Below are 27,093 nucleotides of genomic sequence, written 5' to 3'. Positions count from 1 at the left end.
AAGGAATAAAAAGCAGGTCAAGTCACAGTTGTGAACAAACCCTGCAGCTGCTACTTACCTTATCAGTAGACATAAACTGCAATGGTTCTGGTGATGTATTACACAATGAGAAACTAGACTATTAAAATGTTGCAGAAGTACTGTAAAACTACAGCCTTTGAATGCGCTGACAGAATTAACACATAACAGCTTCAAACAATGAAATAAAGAAAAAGACTTCCTAAAATAAACAATTTATTGAGGAAAGGCCTTTAGATTTCATCAAACAGCCTTTGCATAACAAATTAAGCTGGCCAATAAAAAAACAACAAAAAAGGTAGAAGTTCACAGTCAGTGCACTCAACAAACAGGAGAGTAAAAACAAGGTCCAGAATACCTGATATAACACTAACCTTTGCTTTTTTTCGAACCTAGAAAGTTCAAAAATACTACATATTAACTTTACAGTTCTCAATCATATGAGAAATGGAGGCGAAGGAACAAAAATAAGGTCATGGTCCATTATACAGTAGTAATGGCACTTTCACGGAAACATGCAGCTTCTTTGAACTCGTGGGCATCATCCCGGGAGCAACGCCCGCCAAGGGAAAATGAATGAGAGCAGCAGTAGAGGTGACGCTGGTCACCTGTGCAGTCTTCAGTCACAGAAACTTTTGAACTGTATCCTGGGTCTCAGCATAGTCTTTATGTAAATATTACATACAGTAGTGATTAAGAGATACTTCACCAGAGAACAGGAGGCCACGCATTGTGCATAACTTCATTCTTCATCTGTGCACACCTGGGATGGGTTATAGTGACCGGGAGAAAACAAAAATAATCAAATCTACTGTGCACAGGTTCAATAAGGGCTCTGCAGCTCTCTGTAAAGGCAGCGCTGCTCATTCATTCACATTGATCATGAGACCTCTCCCGCTGAAGATCAACAGGCAAAATGGTGGTTACCAGTGACACAATGGGTCAGGAGGACATCAAGTGCTAACCAGAAGGTTGCGGTTCGAGCCCAGCCAGGGATGGCTGTGGGCAGGATTCCTGCACTGCAGGGAGGTGAACGCGATGACCCCCGGGGGCCCTTTGAACTCAAAATTCTATGATTCCATGAAAACATTCCATTTTCATTTCTGAATGGAGTGCCCAATACCAAAGATGTCTGCTATGGTATCAGGCTTTCCTAGCTAATAATAGATGATGATGATGATGATATTTTCCCAAGAAGTAAGCGTGTTACTTAAATGCATGCAATAATGTTTCATTGAACTCCATCATAGTGGATTAAAAAATCACCAGAAATGCACTATAACCTAAAACAGAATAGGCTGGCATTAACATCCAGGTGGTAGAAAGAGAAAGGGCAGCTAGCTCTGAAAGGGCACACAAACTGCTCCTCTTCTAGGACTTTCCCCCATTGTGTGAGGAACTGGAACATTTGCATAGGGTTGCTTTTCCAGACTTATACTGGTGGGAATACTGACTCCCGTGGGGGACGTAACAAGATACATTTTAACTGATTTTAATATTATATATTTAAATCATCACAACTCACTCTGGGACCTCATGGTCAAAGACAGATAAGAAAATCCATTAATAATAATTTGTTCTTTTAAAACTTAAAATTGTTTTAGTAAGCACTCCATATCTTTTCCTGCTCCTCTCCAGTTGGCTATCTGCAATCTTTTAAAGGCACTAAACCCTCAGTTAGAATTGTGGGATGGGAAAGCGGGAACATCCTGGCACCCCACCCCCACCCTTCCACACATCGGAAAAGGCCCTCAGGTAGAAAACCTTCTATACTTGCACTGGCCAGGGACCCTACATGAGGACAGCATTTGTCCTCCAGCAGAAGGAGGGTATAAGGCCCTGCTCGCTAGATGGCATCCTCAAAGGCCCACATGCAAACTGCTGTCCATGTGCTGGTGCTGAAGTTCTGAAACACAAAGCCTGCAATACCATGTGCATAGGTTCTCCACATGATCTAAGAACCTGGCCACTTTAGGGGTTTTAACTGTGTGGAGACACAAGGATATAGCAGACCCCCTGCTTCAGAGCATCAGATCCAGCAACTGCCTTGTGCTCCTGGCAAGTGTAATTGTAACCTGAAGAGAGATTTAGTTCTCTAACATCCTTAGAATGAAACAGGTTTAACCAACCTTGACAAATGAATGGTCGAGGAGCTGGCTCGCTGTCCATCTCATCTTTGGCTCACTTTCCAGGCAGTGAGAAAGAAAGTCCTTTCCTTCTGGGCTTATCTTTTCTGGGATGGGAGGCGTATGGCCCATCCCTACTCTATACATTATCTGGAAGTTGTGCTCAAATTCATGCCAGGGCCTCTGCAACGAAGGAGGTGTATCAGTGTTGAAAGGGTAAGCTTGCAAATGAATTGATTTAACGCAGGCTTGGTACTGCATTTCTCCATAAGCAGCAAAAAACCCTGGATAAGCATACTGTGCAAGTTTCAATTCAGATTGCACTCAGGTCCTGCTTGTAGGCTTCCCATAGGCATCTGGTTGGCCACTGTGAGAACAGGGTGCCAGAGTAGATGGGGCTTTGGCCTGACCCAGCAGTGCTCCTCTTAGGATTTTAAACAAGTGCATAGTCTTTAAAAAGAAAATCAATGCAAAATTACAACAAAAATTACATGCATAAAATCCAAAAGAAAAAAGCAAAGCAAAGCAAAACAAAGCAAAGCAAAACACAAGAAACAAACAAAAAACCACACCTACAAAGAAAACCATGCCATCATAACCTTTACGTACATATACACATATTGACTTCCTTCCTCTGTTTTGAGACCTCAATTTTTTTAAATCTTTCTGAATTGTTGTGTCTAATGTAAATTTTTGTTGTTGTTCAGTCGTTCAGTCGTGTCCGACTCTTCGTGACCCCATGGACCAGAGCACGCCAGGCACGCCTATCCTTCACTGCCTCTCGCAGTTTGGCCAAACTCATGTTAGTAGCTTCAAGAACACTGTCCAACCATCTCATCCTCTGTCGTCCCCTTCTCCTTGTGCCCTCCATCTTTCCCAACATCAGGGTCTTTTCTAGGGATTCTTCTCTTCTCATGAGGTGGCCAAAGTACTGGAGCCTCAACTTCAGGATCTGTCCTTCTAGTGAGTACTCAGGGCTGATTTCTTTGAGAATGGATAGGTTTGATCTTCTTGCAGTCCACGGGACTCTCAAGAGTCTCCTCCAGCACCATAATTCAAAAGCATCAATTCTACGGCGATCAGCCTTCTTTATGGTCCAGCTCTCACTTCCGTACATTACTACTGGGAAAACCATAGCTTTAACTATACGGACTTTTGTCGGCAAGGTGATGTCTTTGCTTTTTAAGATGCTGTCTAGGTTTGTCATTGCTTTTCTCCCAAGAAGCAGACGTCTTCTGATTTCGTGACTGCTGTCACCATCTGCAGTGATCATGGAACCCAAGAAAGTGAAATCTCTCACTGCCTCCATTTCTTCCCCTTCTATTTGCCAGGAGGTGATGGGACCAGTGGCCATGATCTTAGTTTTTTTGATGTTGAGCTTCAGACCATATTTTGCGCTCTCTTCTTTCACCCTCATTAAAAGGTTCTTCAATTCTTCCTCACTTTCTGCCATCAAGGTAGTATCATCAGCATATCTGAGGTTGTTGATATTTTTTCCGGCAATCTTAATTCCAGTTGGGGATTCATCCAGTCCAGCCTTTCGCATGATGTATTCTGCATATAAGTTAAATAAGCAGGGAGACAATATACAGCCTTGTCGTACTCCTTTCCCAATTTTGAACCAATCAGTTGTTCCATATCCAGTTCTAACTGTAGCTTCTTGTCCCACATAGAGATTTCTCAGGAGGCAAATGAGGTGATCCGGCACTCCCATTTCTTTAAGAACTTGCCATAGTTTGCTGTGGTCGACACAGTCAAATGCTTTTGCATAATCAATGAAGCAGAAGTAGATGTTTTTCTGGAACTCTCTGGCTTTCTCCATAATCCAGCGCATGTTTGCAATTTGGTCTCTGGTTCCTCTGCCCCTTCGAAATCCAGCTTGCACTTCTGGGAGTTCTCGGTCCACATACTGCTTAAGCCTGCCTTGTAGAATTTTAAGCATAACCTTGCTAGCGTGTGAAATGAGTGCAATTGTGCGGTAGTTGGAGCATTCTTTGGCACTGCCCTTCTTTGGGATTGGGATGTAGACTGATCTTCTCCAATCCTCTGGCCACTGCTGAGTTTTCCAAACTTGCTGGCATATTGAGTGCAGCACCTTAACAGCATCCTCTTTTAAAATTTTAAATAGTTCAGCTGGAATATCATCACTTCCACTGGCCTTGTTGTTAGCAAGGCTTTCTAAGGCCCATTTGACTTCACTCTCCAGGATGTCTGGCTCAAGGTCAGCAACCACATTTCCTGGGGTGTATGAGACCTCCATATCTTTCTGGTATAATTCCTCTGTGTATTCTTGCCACCTCTTCTTGATGTCTTCTGCTTCTGTTAGGTCCTTTCCACTTTTGTCCTTAATTGTGGTAATCTTTGTACGAAATGTTCCTTTCATATCTCCAATTTTCTTGAATAAATCTCTGGTTTTTCCCATTCTGTTATTTTCCTCTATTTCTTTGCATTGCTCATTTAGAAAGGCCCTCTTGTCTCTCCTTGCTATTCTTTGGAAATCTGCATTCAATTTCCTGTATCTTTCACGATCTCCTTCGCATTTTGCTTGTCTTTTCTCCCCCGCTATTTGTAAGGCCTCATTGGTCAGCCACTTTGCTTTCTTGCATTTCTTTTTCATTGGGATGGTTTTCGTTGCTGTCTCCTGTATAATGTTACGAGCCTCCATCCACAGTTCTTCAGGTACTCTATCCACCAAATCTAAATTCTTGAACCTGTTCTTCACTTCAACTGTGTATTCATAAGGAATTTGATTTAGATTGAATCTTACTGGCCCAGTGGTTTTTCCTACTTTCTTCAGTTTAAGCTGGAATTTTGCTATAAGAAGCTGATGATCTGAGCCACAGTCAGCTCCAGGTCTTGTTTTTGCTGAGTGTATAGAGCTTCTCCATCTTTGGCTGCAGAGAATATAATCAATCTGATTTCGATGTTGCCCATCTGGTGATGTCCATGTGTAGAGTCGTCTCTTGTGTTGTTGGAAAAGAGTGTTTGTGATGACCAGCTTGTTCTCTTGACAGAACTCTATTAGCCTTTGCCCTGCTTCATTTTGATCTCCAAGGCCAAACTTGCCAGTTGTTCCTTTTATCTCTTGACTTCCTACTTTAGCATTCCAATCCCCTATAATGAGAAGAACATCCTTCTTTGGTGTCATTTCTATAAGGTGTTGTAAGTCTTCATAGAATTGATCAATTTCGGTTTCTTCAGCACTGGTAGTTGGTGCATAAACTTGGATTACTGTGATGTTAAAAGGTCTGCCTTGGATTCGTATCGAGATCATTCTATCATTTTTGAAATTGCATCCCAGTACAGCTTTCGCCACTCTTTTGTTGACTATGAGGGCCACTCCATTTCTTTTACGGGATTCCTGCCCACAGTAGTAGATATGATAGTCATCCGAACTGAATTCGCCCATTCCTGTCCATTTTAGTTCACTGATGCCTAGGATGTCAATGTTTATTCTTGCCATCTCATTTTTTACCACATCCAGCTTACCAAGGTTCATGGTTCTTACATTCCAGGTTCCTATGCAATACTTTTCTTTACAGCATTGGACTTTCCTTTCGCTTCCAGGCATATCCGCAACTGAGCGTCCTTTCGGCTTTGGCCCAGCCGCTTCATCAGCTCTGGATCTACTTGTACTTGTCCTCCGCTCTTCCCCAGTAGCAAGTTGGACGCCTTCCGACCTGAGGGGCTCATCTTCCAGCGTCATATCTTTTATATGCCTGTTATCTTTGTCCATGGAGTTTTCTTGGCAGGGATACTGGAGCGGCTTGCCAGTTCCTTCTCCAGGTGGATCACGTTTGGTCCAAACTCTCCGCTATGACCTGTCCATCTTGACCTGTCCATAGCTTGCCTGAGTAATTCAAGCCCCTTCGCCACGACAAGGCAGTGATCCATGAAGGGGCTAATGTAAATTACCTCTATCTTAATACCTTTTGCACTGTTTTTCCAATTTCTTTAACCCTGCAAAGCCTCATTCGTTACATACCGATATACTTACTCCAGAACAATGTTTTTTCATATATTCTTTAACACAATCCCATTCTTTTGCTAGTTTTTGGTCCAACTGTCCCCTTAAGAATGCTGTTCCTATTTCTTTTCTTCCCCTTAAGAATGCTTAAGAACACTGTTCCTATTTCTTTCTTGCATCTCCAACAGGTATTTGATTTTGATTTGTAAAATTTTGCCAATTTTACCGGAGTTAAGTACCATTGGTACATCATTTTCATCAAATTTTCTCTGATTGTATAACATGCCGTAAATTTAATATTGCATTTCCATAATTTCTCCCATTGATCCAGCTGAATTGTGTAATCTATGCCGCATGCCCATTTAATCATTACTTCTTTTACTTCTTCATCCTTTAACTCCCATTCTAGTAATAGATTATACATTTTGGATACACTCTTTTTTGAATTTTGTAGCAGTACTTTTTGTAATTTTGATTCTTCTTTTTCAAATCCTATTATTTTGTCCCGATTAAATATTTGGGCAATTTGGTATTGTAGCCATGTGGTGCAATATTGGGTCACCTCTTCGTATGGTCTTAATTTTAATTGGCCCAGTTCCTCCTTTAGGAACTGCTGGTATGTCGCCAATCTTCCTGTCATATTTTTCTTTTTGACCGGTATCACTTCTAATGGTGATACCCATCGTGGGGTTTTCAGTTCTAACAACCTTAAATATCTCACCCAGACCTTATATAATGAATTTCTGATTATATGACTTAGAAATTCTTTATGCACCGCCACTTTGCTGTAAATTAGATAGGCATGCCAGCCATATCTGTTGTTCCATCTCTCTAAGTCTAAAATATCATTATTATCTAGTGTAATCCAGTCTCTGATCCAACTAAAACATGCAGCATCATAATATATTCTCAGGTCTGGGAGTCCAAAGCCACCCCGCTCTTTTATATCTGTTAATAATTTATATTTGATCTGTGGCTTTGCCAAATAAATTTTGTTAGGTCCGATTTCCATTTTAAAAAAACATTCTTCTTTACCTATTATGGGGATCATTTGAAATAGGAACAGGAGATTTGGTAAGATACCAGTAATTCATTTTAATAGCCGAAATTCTACCCCAAAGTGTTAATTTCAATCTTGTCCAAATTTCCATTTCTCTTTTTATTTCTTCCCAATTTTTTTATAATTATCTTCGAACAAATTTATATTTTTCTGTTATTTGAATTCCTAAATATTTAACCTTTTTTTACAATTTGTAGTCCAAATTTTTCTACCAGTTCCTTTTTCTCCTGATCGCCCATATTTTTAACCATTAGTTTCGTTTTCTCCTTATTCAAAGCAAAACCTGAAACCTTTCCAAAATTTTCCATTTTTTTCTAGAGCCTTTGCAATGCTTTCTTTTGGGTTTTCAACCATTAGCACTAAATCATCCGCAAATGCCCGTATTTTATATGATTTCTCCCCTAGGAATATTCCTTTTATTTCTTGATCTAGTCGAATTTCTTGATTTAGTATTTCCAAGACCAGAATGAATAATAATGGTGAAAGCGGGCACCCTTGTCTAGTGCCCTTCTGTGTGTGTTTTTTTTAATCAGTTCTGTCATTATTTATTATTATGTTTGCTTCCTGCTGTTCATAGATTGCTTTTAAGCCTCTTGTGATTTGATCTCCCATTTCCATAAACAAGTGCACAGTCTTATGGAGAAAATCTCTATCAGTACATAGAAAATTAGCTACTTCCCTGTTCCATAAATACATTAACACTCAACCTGCACATCAAGGAGCATTACATAACAACTATATGGACCTCTGTCCATATATATAATATGGGTATAATATGATATGGCTCTTTGCATAAATCCTACACACACACACACACACACACACACACACACTTGATTACAGGTCTACATTATCAAAAATGGGGAAACAAAGCCCAAAATGAAATAGGATACAGAGTAACACCCAAAGCAAAGAATGGTCATTCTGAAATGACAGAACTGTAGTGGATTACAACCTATTATTATCTTTAAAAGACATTAGAGGCCGGGGGATTCTGAAAAACATGTGTTCCAGCAATAAGTGAAAATTGTTGGGATACAATTACACAGCAGTAAAAGCCCAAACAAATTATACTCAGCAAACGATATAAGAGATGGGGAAAAGGTTCTGCTTTCTATACTGCAGTTATCAGATGCTCAGAACCGAGAGTTTTCTGTATTTCTTGGCTCTGGTAATGGCAGCAAACAAAACATTCTGTCCCCAAAACATTTCCCTACAACTCAGGGATGGCTTAATTTGCATGCTGAATACAAAACGAGGCTTCGGTATTAGTTCAATTATTTTGAGTGCTTCTATCTTTGGACTTTCCTGCAGAGCACAGCGGATGTTTCATTAATACAGAACATAAACATAAATGCAGTGGCTACATTCCAAACTGGGGGGGGGGGTTAACAGTGTAGTATCCTGTCCAGCCTGCCCCCCAAAACAGAAGCTCCTTCATAAATTATTAGTGCCTACACAGGAATTAAATCTGTGTTGATACTACCACCTGATCTATGTATCCACAGGGTGGGGGACAGTCAAATATTTGTGCTTCCAGTCATACACAGTTAACATAAAGGTATTTTACTGAAAGGAGAATAAAGAAAAATATATGGAGCAGGCTTTATTATGTTCTCTCCATTATGAGAAATTTCATGGATGGCATTGGATAACAAGCTGAGATACACAACAGCCTTAGGCCTGCAGGTTCTGTCCTTGTGTCAAACTACAGTGTAAGGTCCTGGTTTGTTCTCTAACTGGTACCCAATTTGGTGCTTTGGGTGTGATGGGAAACTATGATGAACTGCAGACACCCTGGCTTGTTGTGATGTGCTAAGAAGGGTCAATACAGTTGGGCACAAGTATCCACATCCAAAGCAGGCCTCTGCATGAGGAGAGCGCACTGAGCAAATAAAACAGAGCTTTTATTTTATTATCCAAAATGAGTCCTTGCCCTCCTGCCTATGGCCTTTAATAGCAACACACAACAACAACAACAACCCCAAGTACAATTCCTCAACAATTTTCTCAATTTCAGCCACAGAATGTTTTAGACAAAGTTGTGCAACTTTTGCCCCCAGGGCCCTCCCCCTACCATACAGCTTCATGAGCTTGGCTTAATCTTGCACAATAACGCTTACCTTCCCAGTGACCATTTCAATCACAACACAGCCTAGACTCCAGATGTCTGCTGCGCGCCCATGGCCTTCTCCTTTAGCTCTAGTGATCACTTCAGGAGCCATGTATGCTTTGAAACAACACAGATAATCACATCAGATTATGTAACAAAAGGAAGAAGAGTCTTCTACAAATGGGATTCATCTGAGAAACCAAATCATGTCCAACAAAATAGTAAGTTGCCCGTAAGTTTTGTCTTGCTGGCAAGCACAAGTTGCTTATTTGATTATCAGCTCTCTGTTCCAATGTGTTAAATGCACGTAGTCAATACTTTAAAAACATTTTCACAAGTTTAATATGAACCACCTCCAGATATTTTCTGCTAAATTAAAGAGTTAATATCCCAGTTTTCTACTTGCTCCAAGCAATGGAAAATTGCAAAATTGTGGTTATGTTGGACTGCTACAGAGCCAGAAATCCACATCTTTAAAATTCTCTTATGCTAAGCAGCCGACAATAAGACTTTATGTCAACTTTAAACCGATGCCTACAAAACCAAATTTGTAGTTTAAAACTGATAAACATAACCAAATTATTTACTTGTGCAGCTGTTGACATAAAATGCTTCCGCCAATACCATTTGTCTTTTTTAAAACCAAAGAATGTTTCACGTATAATTTGTTCCCTGTGCTCTGACTAGAGAGAAATAAACGTTTCATTAGCCTTCTGTTGCAGAGCAAGTGTGAAATGAGCTCCCAGGGTAAAGTCATTCTGCAAATTATTTAATGATTTTTGCAATACAACTAGTGCTGTCTAGAAAGTTTTAGGAATAGAATTCATTTTTAGGAATAGATCCTTTAAAAATTAAATGTCCAAAGTGCACCACACTCTCTCAGTTTTCAAGACTAACAAATTGGTATTATCATCCCAGGAAGGGGCATGAAATCAGACACACCCACACAGTGATTTGTTTTTGCATTTTAATAATGTAAAGCACATCTGATCCTTTTTGTAAATGTCAACTTTGAAGGATGCGAAGTCAGACTACATGAAGACTATCTCAGAGTTGCCTACACTGACTGGCAGTGATTCTTCAGGGCCTCAAGTCAAGAGATTTGTTCCCATACACAAGGGAATGTGTGCCAGTTGAAACAAATGGGTAAGCCAGCATGGGTAAGGCTAGGCACCTGACTATCAATGTGCACATCAGAGCTCACGTGCCCATAGCAAAACAACGCATCAGAGCAACAGTCGACAATAACACATTTCATTGGTTTTAGTCAGTGCTACAGACAAGGAAACTTCCTTGGCATGTTCTCTATTACCTGCAGTCCCCAGAGTACTATTCACTTCACCAGGCATCGTCTGTGTGTTATTCTTTAATTTTACTGAACAGCCAAAGTCTCCCAGCTTAATCAGCCCCGATGAAGTAAGAAATATGTTTGCTCCTGAAAGGGAGGGGGGAGAGTGATTGATTCTTAAATCAAAAATAAGACAGGATTTAAAACCCAAAGGAGACAGTTTATTATAGAGTGATCATCCTAAATGAAGAATTCTCATTACTGGTCTGGAGGTCTTGCTAGGCAACCAGGCATAGATATCTACTTATAACTTACGGAAACAGAGAAACTTTATTTTAGGTCCAAAAGAGTCTTGCACATAACCAAGAGGTGGGAGATACCCACTTCTTTGATTTATTTGCCAAAGCCTTTTTCCATAACCCAGCACACATCGACTCCCCAAACATGGTGGGATGTGTTATTACACCTCCCCCCTCCAGCACCATTTTTCTAAGGCAGGAACAAGAAAGAGAAGCTGCCATTAGGACTGCAGTTTCTCCACCCCACAAAACGCTAAATAGCATCTAATCTCACCCTTAAAGCCTTTAGCTGAGACAGAGAAAGAACCTCAGCCTCCAAGCAGTCTAACTAGCATTGCTATGGGAACTGAACATGGCCCTGTAGTCTTTCTCCCTCATCCCTACCAGAAAGCTAGACAGGAAGCATTCAGGCAGCTGTCCCCGACTCCCTGGGCAAATGTAGCAGGCTAGACTAACCTGAGTTCACAATTCCCCTTTTCTCCTTCTACAATGGAGACATGTACAGAAAAGTGGGGGTTGGTCCAATAGTCGGGGCACATCCTTCCAAATGGAGATGAGAGCACAAGAGCTCCCCTGTAGAAGCAATATGTGGGACTGTTCCCTCAATTCTTCTAGGAAGGAGAAGAGGTGCAGGCAAACATGCTGTGTTTAGAGTGGAAAAGCAGCTCCTCACACTGCAAATGGATGCACAGTGGGCTGTCTCAGCAACTCTTACTCACACCAGGGGGCCCAACCACGTGCCTATTTTCAAGCTTCTGCCCAAACTCCACAACTAGAGGCCAGGCAGCTTGTCAGACCTATGACTCATACCATCTTTTGGCACTTTGGTACACACAAAACAAGCCATTGGGGAAACACATTCATGGGATAGCACGTTATTGTACTGACCTGATAAAAGAATTTCATTCCAATCCTTAGTTTATGACTGGCAATGTTAAAACTCTGGCCCTAATGGTGACTTGGATTCCAAATGATGAAATGTAATGGCTAATCAAAGCTATGTAGCCAAGAACAGCTGCCTGTTGGTTATATTCTTTTTCACTGTCCAACCTCCTAAAATCTGAAAAGATACTGATTTCTTCATATACTTTTCTTTTACATATGCTTATGCACAGTTGGGAATTAGTGTTTTGGAGCCTGCCTAACCCCCAGGAATGGGATCAACTAGGATCCAGTGGAGGATTCCCCCGGAGTACAGCGGTGGGGTAGCATTTTTTCACGGATCTCTCCCCTCAACTAGTCACCCTCCAATACTATCCTGGGTCATCTCTAACCCTCCAGAGCAGATTTCACCTGCAGAAACCACCACCAGTAATACAATCTGGCCCCAGAAAGTAATATTCTGGAAGCACTAATCCAGCAGGGGAAGTGTAACACATTAAGTTATAATGCTTTAAACTGTAACTGATTATAGAATGTTTGAACTGTTTTAGAATGCTTTTTATTTTATTTTTTTAAATTGTAGGTGTGTTTGCTATCCCAGGCTCCTCTGGGAGGAAAAGCAGAATATGCATTAAATCACAAAATTCCAGCGCTGGAAGGGAACCCAAGGGTCATTTTGTCCAACTCCCTGAAATGAGGGAAATGAAATAACATGGGGCAATCTCATTAACATGGGGTTTGTGTAACTTTATATCCCCGTGTTTTGTTATATTCCCAAAGTTTGTTTTTTAAATGCAAATCTGCAGATCAGCCCAGAGCAAAAAAGGAAAAGAAAGAATTCAGAAGTGCTGCTTACCTTTGATGTCTCGGTGCACTATGCCATGTTCGTGCAGCACATTGATGGCCGTTGTGATCTGCTTGGTGTAAAGCCTAATGACATGCTCCTGGAGGCCCAGCCTTGACACTTCCTCTAGAGTTCCCTCATCACAGTATTCCATGAAAATGTACATTTCTTCCTATAGTTGGGGAGCAAAGAAAGGCATCTGGTCCCATTGCATCTTCTGTATGCAGAATAAGAGTCTTTCAAATATGCATGTTTCTGTAAGCTACGAATGCCTTGTGTTTTTGTCTGGAATGGTAGCTGCACAGCACAGTACCTTGTCCCGGATGTGTTCTATACAGGCAACAACAAAAGACGTTTGGGCCACCATACCTAATGCAAGAGTAATGCTTTTATCTCATATAACATCCACAAGACTCTCTATGCTGCAACATAAAATATACAGGGCCAGTGTAGACATGGTGCAATATCCATTTCACAGTAGGAACAGACCTTGTAGAATATTACCGAGTTCACCCACTGCCTAATGCAGGAATCTAGCAACAAAAGCATCCCTGATAGATGCCGTTCCAGGCTCCACTAAAATACTTCTGCTGGTTTAGAAAACCACCTCCCAAAAACACTCTGTTCTATTGCTAAATCTCTCTTGACCTAAGTTTCTCCTAAGGTTTAACCAAAATCTGCTTCCTTGCAATTTCCACACCAGGCTTGTACCTGGTTGGTGTGGAGGTCACTTTGGTACTGCTAATGCAGTGGTTTGACGGTACTCAATCATCTCTCGAGACAGATGGATGCCAACAAACTTCTAGTCCCACCCTCTGAAGCAGACTGCAGAACAAGTCTGTTCCAAATGTAAACTGCCACCCACTTCATGCTGCTGTTTGTTGTGGGTACCCACACTATACCTGTATCCCCACCTCCAGCAGCTTCGGAGAAGAGGGATTTCAGTTAGGGCCATCTCTGCTCAGTCTCAATCCCAAACTGAACCTGCTACAGCTACTCCTTTTAAGCACATAAAAAGACACTGAGAAGCTGGAGTATGAAGCTTCCACGTCACATCCAGTTTTGATTCTTAAATAGGAAGGGTGGTATTCAGCTCAGAGTAGACATGATTCACTTAGGTTCATGGAAATCCCTGAGTTTACTCTGACTAGACTTAGCTGAAAACATCCCCAAATATGGTTCTGAAATATATCACACATCCACTGTTTCCACTGACCATGTACAGATGTGATGAAATGCAACATGATAATATTAATGTGGCATGTAAAAGGGGGCCCAAAGGTTCTGTGCGTTCCTACCAATTAAACTGATTAAAGCTTGTGGACCTAACTTATTTACATGTGTCAGCAACCGAGGTTTGCTTACCCTGTGGAGTTCAACACCAAAGTACCGAACCAGGTTAGGGTGCTTAATGCCTTCAAAAATTTTCAATTCATCTGCTGTTTCTTTGATTGTTTTGTGATCATTTGGTTGAAATCTTATCTGCAAAAACAGTGGTTTTTAAATTTAACATTGCTGCTAATACAAACCAGAAAATAGAAAAATTCAGTGTGTTTTATTAGTCTAGTACTTACTTCTTTCATGGCCATCAGTTCACCAGTGTCAACACTGATGCAGGTATAGACTTTTCCATATTGACCTTCTCCTGCAGAATTATAAGAATAATAATGGTGTAAGCAGCCTGAAAATATTGCTCACGATTCTGCCAGTATGAACAATGACTCCTGTAAATATGTGTATGGATCCTCAATGTAACTTTTCTGTGTTCATCCTCTAATGGTATTAATTGAAACTGAGGCTTTAGGCAAGTAGTGTTTAAATTGCTAGAACTTTCGTACAGAGAAAGCTGCTTGGGCCAAGTCCCCTCTAGATCATTTCACAAGAACCTCCTTTCTAACAAATGCAAATTTGTACACACATCACTGAGCACACGAGTAAAATTTTCAACTGATTCCATCCATAAACTACAACAAGACTGTGATTACGCAGAAATGGAAGACCAGGTGATGCATGCACATATATCCTCCTTCACAAAGATGATCATGCGTTTGGGGTGGGGAAAAGGGCAATCAGCCCAAGTGCTTCTCCATATACTACTGTATTGACATACTCAGCAGATGCTACCTTCAACAATAGTGCATTTAATATGCTGCTTGGGTTTCATGTATTGTAAAATAAACTGCAATCAGGAATACAGTTTACTGAAAAGCAGCTTACCAGAAACTTACCGATTTTGTTTCCTCTCTGCCACTTAAAAGTCACCTTTCTCAAGCCTACATGCATGACGTTATCATAAGATTTGGGAGTGTTGCAAACTTGGCCAATAATATTTTTCTGCCTCATTTCTCTGTACCTCTTTTCTTCAAACAACTGGACAGATTTCTGAACTGCCTCCATGGGTCCCTGCCTGGAAGCAGTGTCTAGGAATTAAGAAAGAAAAGGGGAAATCTTGAACAAGTCCTGTTATTGCAGTTTCAATCCCTGGGATCTCCAGTTAAAAGGAAAGCAGGCTGTAGAGTTGTCAGATCTCTGCCTGAAATCTTGATGAGTTGCTGCGAATCAGACAGTCAGTCTGGTATCAGCCAAACTTATCAACCTCAGCAGCAGTTAGAGAATGACTTTTAGACAAAAAAAAGCAAGCAGACCATAGAGAACCATTACTATATGAGTTTAAGATATGGTAAGCTGCAATGCTGATAAAACTCTTAAGTCATTCTTTGTACACTTTAAATTTAGACCATGAATGAGAATAGACAGGAACAAGTATGTACTGTCATCTCCCGCTGACCTTTTGCCATGCATGACTGAGGGGTTATGGTGCAGCAACTGTGCCACCTTGATTTCATTTGAAAAGGCATTTTCATCTTTGGTTTAGTTTGGTGGGTCTTGAAATGTTTCAGTAAATGCCATAGCTTTCTGAATCCTCCACCAGAATTAAGAGCTGTCAATGGCTGTTAAGTTTAAGTTTTGCACCAATATGCACATTTGTGTATACTATCAGAAATACACATATATATAATTTTATTGTTTTTTGCACATGTTTCCCAAACATAACATCCCATCTTATACAATATAACAAAGCTTTGGCTATCACAGCCTAGGACTTCCGTCAACCTCAACTAATGGTTTCCTAACTTTCTTTCTGATTTTGCATTTTATTTTATTAGTTTTTGCTATAAAATCCAAATCTTAAACTCCTTCTTAGTCCTTTTTTGCAATAATTCATATAGTTCTCCTTTACAAAACTTCTTGCAACCTTACAAGCAATGTACTAACAGAAATACAAGTCCATTTACTATGAAGATATAGTTTGGTGAGAGCTTACAGCAAAACCAACTGGCATTGAGGGAACTCCTTAAAATCATACCTATCATTAATGGCAAAACAGAACACAGCTAAGTAGCCAACTCTTATCTTTACCTTTGGTCTGATTGATAAGAGTCCGAAGCTCCCAACTTCTTCGGGCTGATCCACTAGAGTCTCCTTTTGGATAAGTAGGCTCTGTGAAAACAAAATACTTTAAGAAACTTATGGCACTGATATAGAGCAGAAAACTGATTTTTTTTTCAATCAACCAATCAACACCTTTATTGGCATATATAAAACAAAAACATACAAACCACCTGTATATATAATAACTCTACAACATACAAGACAAAAAGGAGAGGAGAAGAAAATAAGGAAGAACCCATTGCTTAGCACTGGTTCCTGTTGATGTTAGGATATGAAGATGGTTCAAACTATTATTAGGGCCCCACAGTAGTATAAGCTATTTACATAAACATGGAGATCGATTGCATACTCTTTAGAGACTATTTAGTTGCAAGGGTAGAAACAAGCACCACTTGTTTTGGTGGAGGAGGAAGGGGCCGGTGCCATAAAAACGGGCTGAGTTGCCCCATGCAATGCTTTTTAGTAGCCCCCAGTGTCCTCGCAGGCAATGCTTCTGTGGGTCAGAAAGCTATCAGAAATAGCGTTACATGGCAGCACAGACTACTGATGCCTCCCCACCTCAAGCAGAAATGCCTTTCTACTCACAGAAGGAACCACTTGGCTGCGTGAATTTAAGATGAATGGGAGAGGGGGGGGAGGAACTGACGAGACAACGCCATAAAGCACTCATTCCATAGATATTGAAGGTTATACACACAAAAACAACTGTGCATAGGAATATGATTAAATGTAGAATAACCAAAGTGAAAACCCAAATTATTGTCTGAAATAAACTGAAGAGAGTGTCAAACCCTGAAATGTTCTAGGTTCCCATTAGAATCACAGAATTGTAGATTTGGAAGGGTTAATAAGCAACAAGTTATGTCTGGAATGGACAATAACCTGAAGCTGTAAGAATAAGGGCAATTTCTCATTTTATATTTATGGCTGGCTTTCAAATGTAACAATCACAGAGTCTGCTTGCTACATGTTGATATTTCAGTATCAATTTGTAAGGGTATTTGTAGGGGTTGGTCCTAATTATGGAGTGCAGCCTTCAAAGTAGTGGTGCCTCTATTTATTCCACAAGCGTAGTCTCTCCAGGAATCCTGCCTGGTTTCATCACTTGTTGCCTTTCATCATTTAGTTAATGCCCTCTTTGATCATCAGAGCATTTAATTAGCAGGTTAGCTGATCACTCTCCAGACTTACAATTCCTCATTTTACTTACTGTTAGTGGGGCATAAATGATGCAAACAACTACATTAAATTACAAGAGCAGATTTGCTACAAAAAGCTTCCTACCATAAGGCATAATAAAGATAGATCCTAAAACTACCGATAGATTCACACCTATAGTATTTGGGAATGAGAAGGTCAAACTGATAGTTCAGCAGAAAAAAACCTGGCCTTGAAATAAAATGGTTGTTTGTTTTAGGGAGAAATGCATAAACAATTTTTTGGGGGGGAAGCATTACAATTTAGACAGCAATCACCTTCACGTTCTTCAGTGGGACTTGAGTGGCGGCTTAATGATCTAAACTGCAGTTCAGCAGCAATTGAAGCCAGTCTATCATTTTCAGGGACGCTGGAGCCTCTGTTTAAAAGAACACACACTGCTGCTGTAGTAATTAGCACTTTTACTCCCCCCCCCCAACAATTTTCTAAAAGCAGAAAGCTTTTAGTGGAAATAGCCATGATTCTGCATGTTAATGAAAGCCACATACTAAGAAAGCAAACTAAATTTTTATAATCTAGATCTGCATCCTGGTTAAAGAGAGAGAGAGGAATCCCCAAATATGATTGCTCTCCAAAAAGAATAATAATAAACAAAATAAAGCTGCTACTAAAATTTGAGAGGGGTAAATGCAATGGCACCAGTACATGCAAATGTACTATAAGGCTATGTTTACATTTGATCATAGAGTCACGGAACTGTGAAGTTGGAAGGGACCCTGAGGGTCATCTAGTCAATGCAGGAATCACCGTGAAGCAGGGAAGGGGGAACACTTGTGGAGGCACCAGATGTCGCTGGTCTACAATAAACCAGGCAACAATCCTGTTACAGTGGTACCCCGCAAGACGAATGCCTCGCACAATGAAAAACTCGCAAAACGAAAGGGTTTTGCGAGTTTTTAGTTGACTCGCGAGACGAATTCGTCTATGCCTGTTTTTCGCAAGACGAATTCGTCTGGCGAGGTACCACTATAAGCCGGCTTACCTTTTCGCTCCGGTCAGGAGGGGTGTTGTCCGCGTCCGCCATTTTGGATCGACTGTGCATGTCTGCGCATGTCCAGACATGCACAGTCGATCCAAAATGGCAGACGCGGACATCCCTCCTGACCGCAGCGAAAAGGTAAGCCCTCCTGGAGCCGCGCGGCGCCGCGTTGCCGGTCGGGAGGGGGCCGTGGGATCGTGCCCGATGTCGGGCATGATCCCACGGCCCCCTCCCGGAGCCCCGCCGCTGCGTTTTAAGACTGCAACGATCGTTGCAGTCTTAAAACGCAGCGGCGCGGAGCTCCGATGCCGGTCGGGAGGGGGCCGTGGGATCGTGCCCGATGTCGGGCATGATCCCACGGCCCCCCCCTCCCTCCCGGAGCCGCGCCGCTGCGTTTTAAGACTGAAGCGAGCGAACAGCAGCGCAGCTGTTCGCTCACTGCAGTCTTAAAACGCGGCTTGGCTTGGCTCCGGTGCCGGTCGGGAGCGGCCCCCGGACTTTTTTCCCATAGGAACGCATTAATTAAATTTTAATGCGTTCCTATGGGAAAAGGTGCCTCGCAAGACGAAATTTCCGCAAGACGAAGAGTCTTGCGGAACGAATTAATTTCGTCTTACAAGGCACCACTGTAGTTGAAAGGAACTTATCCACTAGACATAGTTCATTTTTGAAAAAATGGACCCATCTGACATATCCAAACACATCAGCAGCAATTGGAAGGAATGGCAGGGCAGTATACATTTCAAAGGTATACATATTTATGCATATAGGTGTATACATACATATGTATATATTAATGGGAGAAAGAAAGATCCTGTGTCAAGTCATAATGCTATACCTTTGAAAATCTAATTTAAAATGGGTCTCATCCAACTAGACCATACTCAGAATAAATCCACTGAAATCAATGGATTTAAGTTAGTCAATTTCAATGGGTCTTCTCAAAGCATGGCTTGGATGGATTTAACCCAATGTCCAGAGAAACAAATAAAATTAAAGATGACATTATCAATGTACCAGACACAATTGCTTTGCTTTTGCTGGTTTTTCTCTTTAACGGGGTACTCGAAAAGAACAAATGAAGTATGGTAGCATTTGTGCACTGCATGTTGGTTCAGTGTGCCAAAGAAACATCATATGGTGGATTTGTCACCAGTGTAACTCTTCTTGGAAGGTTTTACTACTTGCTCTATATTCCCATGGGTAGAATTTTATGAAATTAAGAGAGGTGAACATATTTTAGGCTCTCTGTTCAGTATTAGTTCAGTCACACCTAGCTACTATAAAGCTGCAAAGGAACAGAGGAAATAAACTGCATGCATTAATGGTTCTAAAATAAAACTAAATAAAAATTGTTCTCAAGCATGCATGGTAAAAAAAAAATTGATCTTTTAAAAATGGATAAACATATAACGTGCACTTAAAAAAACCTCACACTTTTAGAAGAAACAAGCTAATCACCGGGAGCATATAATGGAACCATGATGAACTACTAGGAACTAATTGCAAGCAGGTTTATATGAGTGATGTGGACAGGAATGAATCTGCTATGTTGTGGAGCTACCTGATATCATTTGTACTGCTGACAGGTGGTTTTGGCTGAGTTGAGTCACCACCGACGGGAGTGGGGCGACTAACAGCAGGGCTGCAATGGTTCCGTACATCACATGGGACATTCCTTGTGCTGCAGTGAGAAGAAAAGCTTAAGGGAAAGACTTTCAGGTCGATTTTTACTGGATTCTTAAAACACGGTGACTCAAAACAGTAGTCTAAAAAAATCTTGTGAAAAGTTCATTTTTAAAATAAAAAAACCTGTAAAATGATTTGAGCTCTAAGTAGATTAAAGTTTCCAGCTTGCACTATAAAATTATGCTTGCAACTGAGGACCTAGATTGTTTTCAGCAAGCAAAAGAAGATCCATTTATAAATGTGGAGTACTGAAAACAAAATTGTAAACCAAAAGTGTAGTGAGTACGAATACTGTAGCAGCAGGCGTAAAGGTACCCCGACCGTTAGGTCCAGTCGCGGACGACTCTGGGGTTGCGGCGCTCATCTCGCTCACGAGGGAGCCGGTGTTTGTCCGCAGACAGCTTCCGGGTCATGTGGCCAGCATAACTAAGCCACTTCTGGTGAACCAAAGCAGTTGACGAACATTTCGGAACACAGATGCCGAAAACCCAAAGTAAATGCTTCCGTTTTCAAGCATGCCTTGGAAGTCAAACGGCTTCTGCTACATGTTTTTCAATTTTCTCAATTGGATTTGCAGACTGCCCTTTGCGCCTCGGAACCGAGGTGCCAATGTATGGTCACAGTTTAAACAAGCCAGTTTCAGCACCTATAGTTGAAGTTGGCCAACCATAGTTTGTTGGTGTGGGTGACATAAGCCAGTTATGCAAAAGCAGAAGCTTCCAATCTCCTTGCAATTTGCAAGGGGAGAGGAAAGAAGCATGTAAATCTGAAATCTGCTGAGGCTTGCTCCAGCGTGATTTAGTGTGATGTGTGCAAATGCTGTCTCTGCATGATGGCTTTGTACAGTGGTTCTTATAGTGTGTGTGTGTGTGTGTGTGTGTGTGTGTGTGTGTGTGTGTATATATATGTAAGGTGTAAAGTGGCAACGTCCATAGACAAGTTGATGTGGAAACCCTCTAATTTCCAAGATGCAGAAATGCCACCATATTCAGCTAACTTTCTTAATCTACACTTAACAGAAGCAGCAATGTCACTGGGATTTGCATGCACATACATGCATGTTTAAAAAACCAGAAGAGAAAGCAGCACAACAGAAGCCTCATTTTCTGCATCTCAGTTGTCCGAGGGTCTTAATAAAACTGTTTTTAAAAATCAGCAACATTATTGCAAGAGCTACCACTAATTTGTCATCAACAGCCAAATTTCCACCTGTTTGGGAGTTAATACTGTTGTTTGCAACCTTTTGAGGAGAAGGAGAGGAAATAGCCAGCAAGAAAATGAGGGGGGGGCGGGGGAAGGTTCAAGAAACTGTAGGATAGGATTGTGGTGGACAGAGATGGGGAGAAAGAGCTGCCTTGCTCTTGCTGCTTTTTATAACTCACACATACACACACAAAACAAACCTCTAGCTCCAGCACTGTAGTAGCATATTACTGAATCACATATCATGGAGAACAGAAGAAAGCAATAAATTATAATAAAATTCAGAAAGTTGTTCAGGTACAGAGGAGAAAGGCTTATCAAAATGATGTTACAAAGAGGCAATGACATTCTTCACAGAACTCATAACAATAAGGAAAATTACTGTGGGGTTTTAAGCATTTTTTCCAAAGGGGAGAAATTATTGTGGGCTTGGCACATAGGAATTTTTTTAATCTCCTTTGGATAAAGGCAGACAGCAAGGTTCAAATGGTAAAGTTGCTTGAACAACTTCAGAAACACCAGTTTCCTCTAGACTACATGCAGTAAGGATCTGGATAAGCTTTTAATACCTGAACCCTTCAGGTGTTGGGATGATGAGGTGAGGATTTGGGGGATCACTATGGCATCGAGGTACTTTCACAGGACGGGGACTATTCCGATGAATAGCTACAAGCAGAAAGAGGCAGAGGGAGGGCATTCAGATGATTGAAGAGAACAGTCAACACATGCATGTCACATTTGATGCAGGATCATTGTAACAGAGGTCCAGTTCATGCAATTTGTTTGAAGTGGAAGAAACTGGGATGAAATCGACCCAGAGACATTTTCTCAAATAGCAACTGATGTGGCTCACTGTGCATTCATATTTGCCTGCCAGCCCATGAGAAGCGGACTTAAGAAATTGGTCAGCCCAATGTATATGCAGGCTAGTAGCCAGGAGATGTAGTGGGCTATGGAAAAGCAAGCACTAGTAAGTAAGCTATTCCTATTTATATATGTCATTTAGCGTACAAATAGTTAAGAAAATGGGTGTGGGTGGGTGTAATATTTTACAAAAGTACAAAGGCTTCCTTAAGCCACAAGACAACTCCCAATTTATGGGACTTGTTCTGTATATTTAAATATTTAGCTTGACTACAGATATATTCTTTCATAATTAACCTGGACTTGTTTGGACTGAAGTTGTTCACTCCTCCAAGTGTGTCTTTGATGTTCAATCACAACACAGATTTGAATTTTCTTCTTTCCTCCCCAAGTACTGCCATTATTTCTTCAATAAACTCGACCAAGGTCCATTAAGAGCCATTCAAGCTCAACCGCAATAAGCAAGAGAGATCCTAACCTGATATCAGCAGAACACTTCTAGTTATTTTAATGTTGTCACTTTATAGCTGTACCTGCCAGTTATTGATCTCTCAACAGAAGCAACTCCCTTGCTTATACATTTTATGCCGGGAAAGGCAAGCTAATTGTGGAGCACACACTCTATATACAACAAGACTCCACATTGGCTTGCAGGCCTCTCTAGTTCATGCAGGTCTGCACACCTTGTGACCCTCCCAGCACAATGTAGCCCACCAGTTTCATAGGAGGCTCACCAATGGTTTGATCAATCTTGTTTTTGTTCTTTGCCACCAACAATGTATGGCTGATGGGCAGTGCTTGGCTTGGTAAGACACAAGGTGTGCAGGGCTAAGTTGAAGAATCTCCAGGAAAGCTATTCAATCTCTGCTATTAGTATGAACTTCACTAAATGCAAAATGTTCTGTATAAAGTTATTCCCCATATAGTTCCAGTTTGTTCACCACTGCTTTGTGAGCATGGTCACACATGCCTTAGCTGGGATTACTATTACATGCTCTACATGGGGCTACCTTTGAGGAGGGCTCAGAAACTTCAGTTGCTGTAGAAAGCAGCTATAAGGCTGTTGATTGAAGCCAGTTGTCAGCAGCCTGTGATTCCACTGTTGTACTATACCAGGCATAGGCAAACTCAGACCTCCAGATGTTTTGGAACTACAACTCCCATCATCCCTAGCTAACAGGACCAGTGGTCAGGGATAATGGGAACTGTAGTCCCAAAACATTTGGAGGGCCAAGTTTGCCTATGCCTGTACTATACTCACTGGCATCCTGTTCATTCCTGGGCCCAATCCAAAGTGCGGTTTCTACTTTTAAAGTTAAGCGGTTTAAGTGCCAGGACACCTAAAGGGCCACCTATTATTTATTTATTCTTTTTCTGCCTTTCTTCCTCTAAGCAGCACACAGCAGCACGTGTGCATTTCGTAAGCAATCTCCCACCCACACACTGACCAGATCCACGCCTGCTTAGCTTCAGCAAGGCCTCTTGTCCCTTCAGAACATGCCCTGGGACCACCATGCTCACTGAAGTCATCTGGACAGGCCCTGCCAATTCCTGAGGCTCAATGGAAGGAACATGTGATGGGAACATGTGATGGGACTTAATTAGCTGCTGCGCTCATGCTTTGGAATGCTGTACCTTAAGAAAAGTTATCTCACCACCTCACCTCCCTGATGTCATTCCAAGCCAAACTGAAAACCTGTCTGTTCTAGTAGGCCAAGATGAATTATCTGCTGCTTCTTATATTTTACAGGGGTTTAAAAAATTGCATTCTTTATTGTAGAGATGGGAAAACACTGGTCCTTTACAGGTTGTTAGGACTCCAACTCTCATCAACCCTAACCAGCATGACTAATGGTCAAGGATGATGGAAGCTGCAGTCTAATAACGCCCTGAGAGTAACAGGTTCTCCATTCCTGCTGATTTTTTGCCATCATTTTGTGAAGACAGGAGGCCGACATACTGAGTTGGATGACTGCCTGATTCTTGTTTTTATTGTGACTCTTGTGATTTAGATTTACACATTGAATTCACTTACAACGGCATGTTTCTATTTCTACAAACTACGGGTGTAAAGTTCCAGAAGAAGAGACTGTGTAGCTGCTGCCTTACCAAGGTACAAACCTGTAACAGGACTATGAGGCTTTCCAATTACATGGCCAATACATTCGTTCATCAATGCCTGTAAACTCTGGAAGATAGAAAATTAACATCATTGCAACAATAAATACCGCATTTTTCTAATAAGTACCTGCAGTATCTTTAACAAATTGAAATGTGTAACTTAGGAACATATATTATTCAAGAAGTATGAATAAAATGAACCACCAGCAAAACAACCCTTATCTGGTCCCAAATGCAGCCAATAGTGTTTGTTAACTTAAAAAGTGAGAGTGGTTAATGACGTACCAAAAAGTCATCTTCAGGCAGAGCTGAAATAAAGGCTGGCTCAATGGCTTGAAGGAAATCAAAACCTTGTGTTGCCCACCTGTTGTGCAGAAAGAAGTTACTGGTTAACCAGGAGTACTTATATAAGCAGCTCTATTTATTTAGAGAAAAACAACCTCTGTTGCCATGCTACACAAAAATCTTGCCTTTCTAAACATTATGCAAATCTAAAACAATGCCTACGCAAGACTCTGTTCCCTGAAGCTATGTTTTTATGGCTATGCATGGGAAAGAATACTGCAATCCCAACACTCTTAGGTGGGCTTCAACATAGCACTAAGTGGGACATGTGTTTATGGGACGAGGTCCAACAGGACTTCCCCCTCCTCCATGTGCCTCCTAAACCTATTTTTGGGGTTTCCAAAACCTTCCAGAGCAGATTTAGGTGGCACCGGGGGGGGGGGGGGAGTCTACTGACTCCTGATCTAGATGACAACCCTGTTTTCCCACAGACATTTAATATGTCCACAATGCAAAGTCTGGCCAAACTCTGCAACATCTCCAGTCATAACAATTATCTTTTCCAATTAGTGACAACAAAGGAAATAATGAAGTGTATGCCGTGTAGAAAAGGATGCACACCTGGTAAGGACAGCCAAAATGCTTGGGAACCCACAATTAACCGTAACCAAATTGCCATGACTTTCAGGTACTTAGAGAATCCTTGGAGGCTGAGTGCAGCTCTTGAGGCAGGCAATGTGCAGAGGATTTATATTCTAAGTCACCCTGATTATTTACTATTGCATGCATTCCCCATACTGTAATTTTAAAAATCAAGTCTAATTAAACTGTGTAACAAACCTTAATTCTAGCCTTGTTTTCTAATCATGAGAGTCACATTTATCTGAAAACTCTTAAATGATTGGTGCCTTGGATTACCTCAAATATCTTACTCTTGTACCCATGTTGTGGTATTTAGCATTAATATAATATTCAAAGTAATCAAGGCAGCAACCTTGCTCTTTGTTTAAAATATACAAGCTTCCATAAAACAGAAAGGAGGAAAATCGAAAATAGTTATATCTCAATCATTACCTTGGTCTAGTACCTCGGCCACTCTCACACTTAGTAAGGACATAATTCATCCACTTTCTTGCAAAACTGATATACTGGTCTCCAATTTTCTGTCTGAATACCCCAGACATCAGACGGATGGCTTCTTTGTGGTACTGCAATATATTAAAATCACCTGTCAAGGCTTTGAAATAAATATTGCCATTTTCAACTGTTACAACAGTGTTTCTTAAACTTCAACATTCTGCATCCGAATTTACAAATTCTCCAATAATCAAACTCAAAATTAATAATAGGTACAACATAAACACACTGTGGGTGGTATCCAACCAAGTAGTTCATTAACACACAGACTTCTGGCTGTGTAATGGATGTTTCCCTCCCTCCCTTTGAGTTCCCCCATCTCCCCTAAATCTTGTTGACAGAGAGAGGAGAGAGAGAGAGAGGAGATCCACTGTGCAAATGGAAATCATTGTGCAAATGGAACTACTTTGTTACGATACCACCGTGTGAAAAAAGCAAGAGAATAGCATGGTATGTCTCTGTAACACCTTGCATACAAACCTGCTGATAACCAATGCAATACAAAACTGCAGTTATGCATAAATAAAAAGCCTGTTGGGTCAAAACTCCCTGGAGCCTTTCATACATAAGAAAGGGAAACCCAGTAGGGAACATTGCTATTTAGCAGCAGCCCTTGAAAAAGGAGAAGAGCTGTGGTGGGTCTGATCTTGACCTGAGCAGATGGGTCTTCTTCTGTTTTCTTATGGGGTGTGCTTGCTACACAGCCTCCAATGTTTCATAACTTTCAAACAAAACAAGCATTCTTATAATGGGAAATATATATTGTTTTTATTTTTCTGTGCGTTTTTGTTCTTCTGCATAAAATGTCAAGCAGAAGAGTGCTATTGCACTCATGTCTTGCTTGTGGACTTCTCATCTGGTTGGCCCCTGTAAGAACGGAATACTACGCTAGACGAGCCCTTAGGTCCAATTCTAAACATTCTGCTACTATTAGCTACCCAACGCTATTTCTCCGAAGTGAAAAGTGATTACCCAATCAAAAGGCTGCTTAAAAAAAATGACCCATTTAAAAATTCACTTCAAAGAAATAAAATTGTAGCCTTCTGCTTGGAAAAAAAATAGGCAAACATTTCTCTTGAACCAACCTCAAAACCAAAGTTGTAACACTGGATCATGGCTTCCCGATAATATTGTTGCAAGGTGGCAGATTCCGATTCATCAACCTCAGCATCAAATTCAGATGTGAACATGCGATCAACTCTGTCAATCGCACTGCTTATCTTATTGCAAAGCTGTAATGCATCACTCTGGAAAACAGGAAAAATATTTGCTGAAATATTATTTGTGTATTTAATATTTGTATTCTGCTTTTCAAATAGCAAATGCTGAGCTCAAGGAGTCTCAAAGAAATCACAATATCATTTAAAAACAACAAAAATTGCAATCTCTATAATATCAAACACAACAGCATATAAAGCAAACAAATTCATCAAAACAATTAACTCATAGTTAACTGATACTTCCTTATAATGTAATACATGGTTCTACAGGAACTTCATGATAATCCTCAATGGCTACCTCTCACTATATCATGGGGTACCTTAGGC

The 27,093-nt window shown here is 40.9% G+C and overlaps 1 protein-coding gene across 5 annotated transcripts in view; it reads right to left on the bottom strand.

The window, feature by feature from the left end:
- Positions 1–217: 217 nt before the first annotated feature.
- MAP3K4 (mitogen-activated protein kinase kinase kinase 4) overlaps positions 218–27,093 on the bottom strand; it is a 59,835-nt gene continuing 32,959 nt past the window's right edge. For 2 of the 5 annotated variants that reach the window (XM_033144119.1, XM_033144123.1), the window contains 16 exons: positions 26,632–26,793; positions 25,484–25,617; positions 24,410–24,488; positions 24,113–24,191; positions 21,709–21,805; positions 19,812–19,931; positions 17,526–17,626; positions 16,018–16,098; positions 14,826–15,017; positions 14,172–14,242; positions 13,963–14,079; positions 12,610–12,769; positions 10,597–10,719; positions 9,295–9,401; positions 2,148–2,327; positions 218–781 (listed from right to left, as the gene is read on the bottom strand). In XM_033144119.1, coding sequence (XP_033000010.1) covers positions 761–781; positions 2,148–2,327; positions 9,295–9,401; positions 10,597–10,719; positions 12,610–12,769; positions 13,963–14,079; positions 14,172–14,242; positions 14,826–15,017; positions 16,018–16,098; positions 17,526–17,626; positions 19,812–19,931; positions 21,709–21,805; positions 24,113–24,191; positions 24,410–24,488; positions 25,484–25,617; positions 26,632–26,793 — 1,824 coding nt within the window. In that variant the 3' untranslated portion in view covers positions 218–760. The remainder of the gene's footprint in view (positions 782–2,147; positions 2,328–9,294; positions 9,402–10,596; positions 10,720–12,609; positions 12,770–13,962; positions 14,080–14,171; positions 14,243–14,825; positions 15,018–16,017; positions 16,099–17,525; positions 17,627–19,811; positions 19,932–21,708; positions 21,806–24,112; positions 24,192–24,409; positions 24,489–25,483; positions 25,618–26,631; positions 26,794–27,093) is intronic. The other 3 variants (XM_033144120.1, XM_033144121.1, XM_033144122.1) reach the window with 3 other exon arrangements.

This window comes from Lacerta agilis, chromosome 3 (genome assembly GCF_009819535.1).
Source record: "Lacerta agilis isolate rLacAgi1 chromosome 3, rLacAgi1.pri, whole genome shotgun sequence".
Classification (NCBI taxonomy): Eukaryota; Metazoa; Chordata; class Lepidosauria; order Squamata; family Lacertidae; genus Lacerta; species Lacerta agilis.
This window is presented reverse-complemented; position numbering and strand designations above follow the sequence as displayed.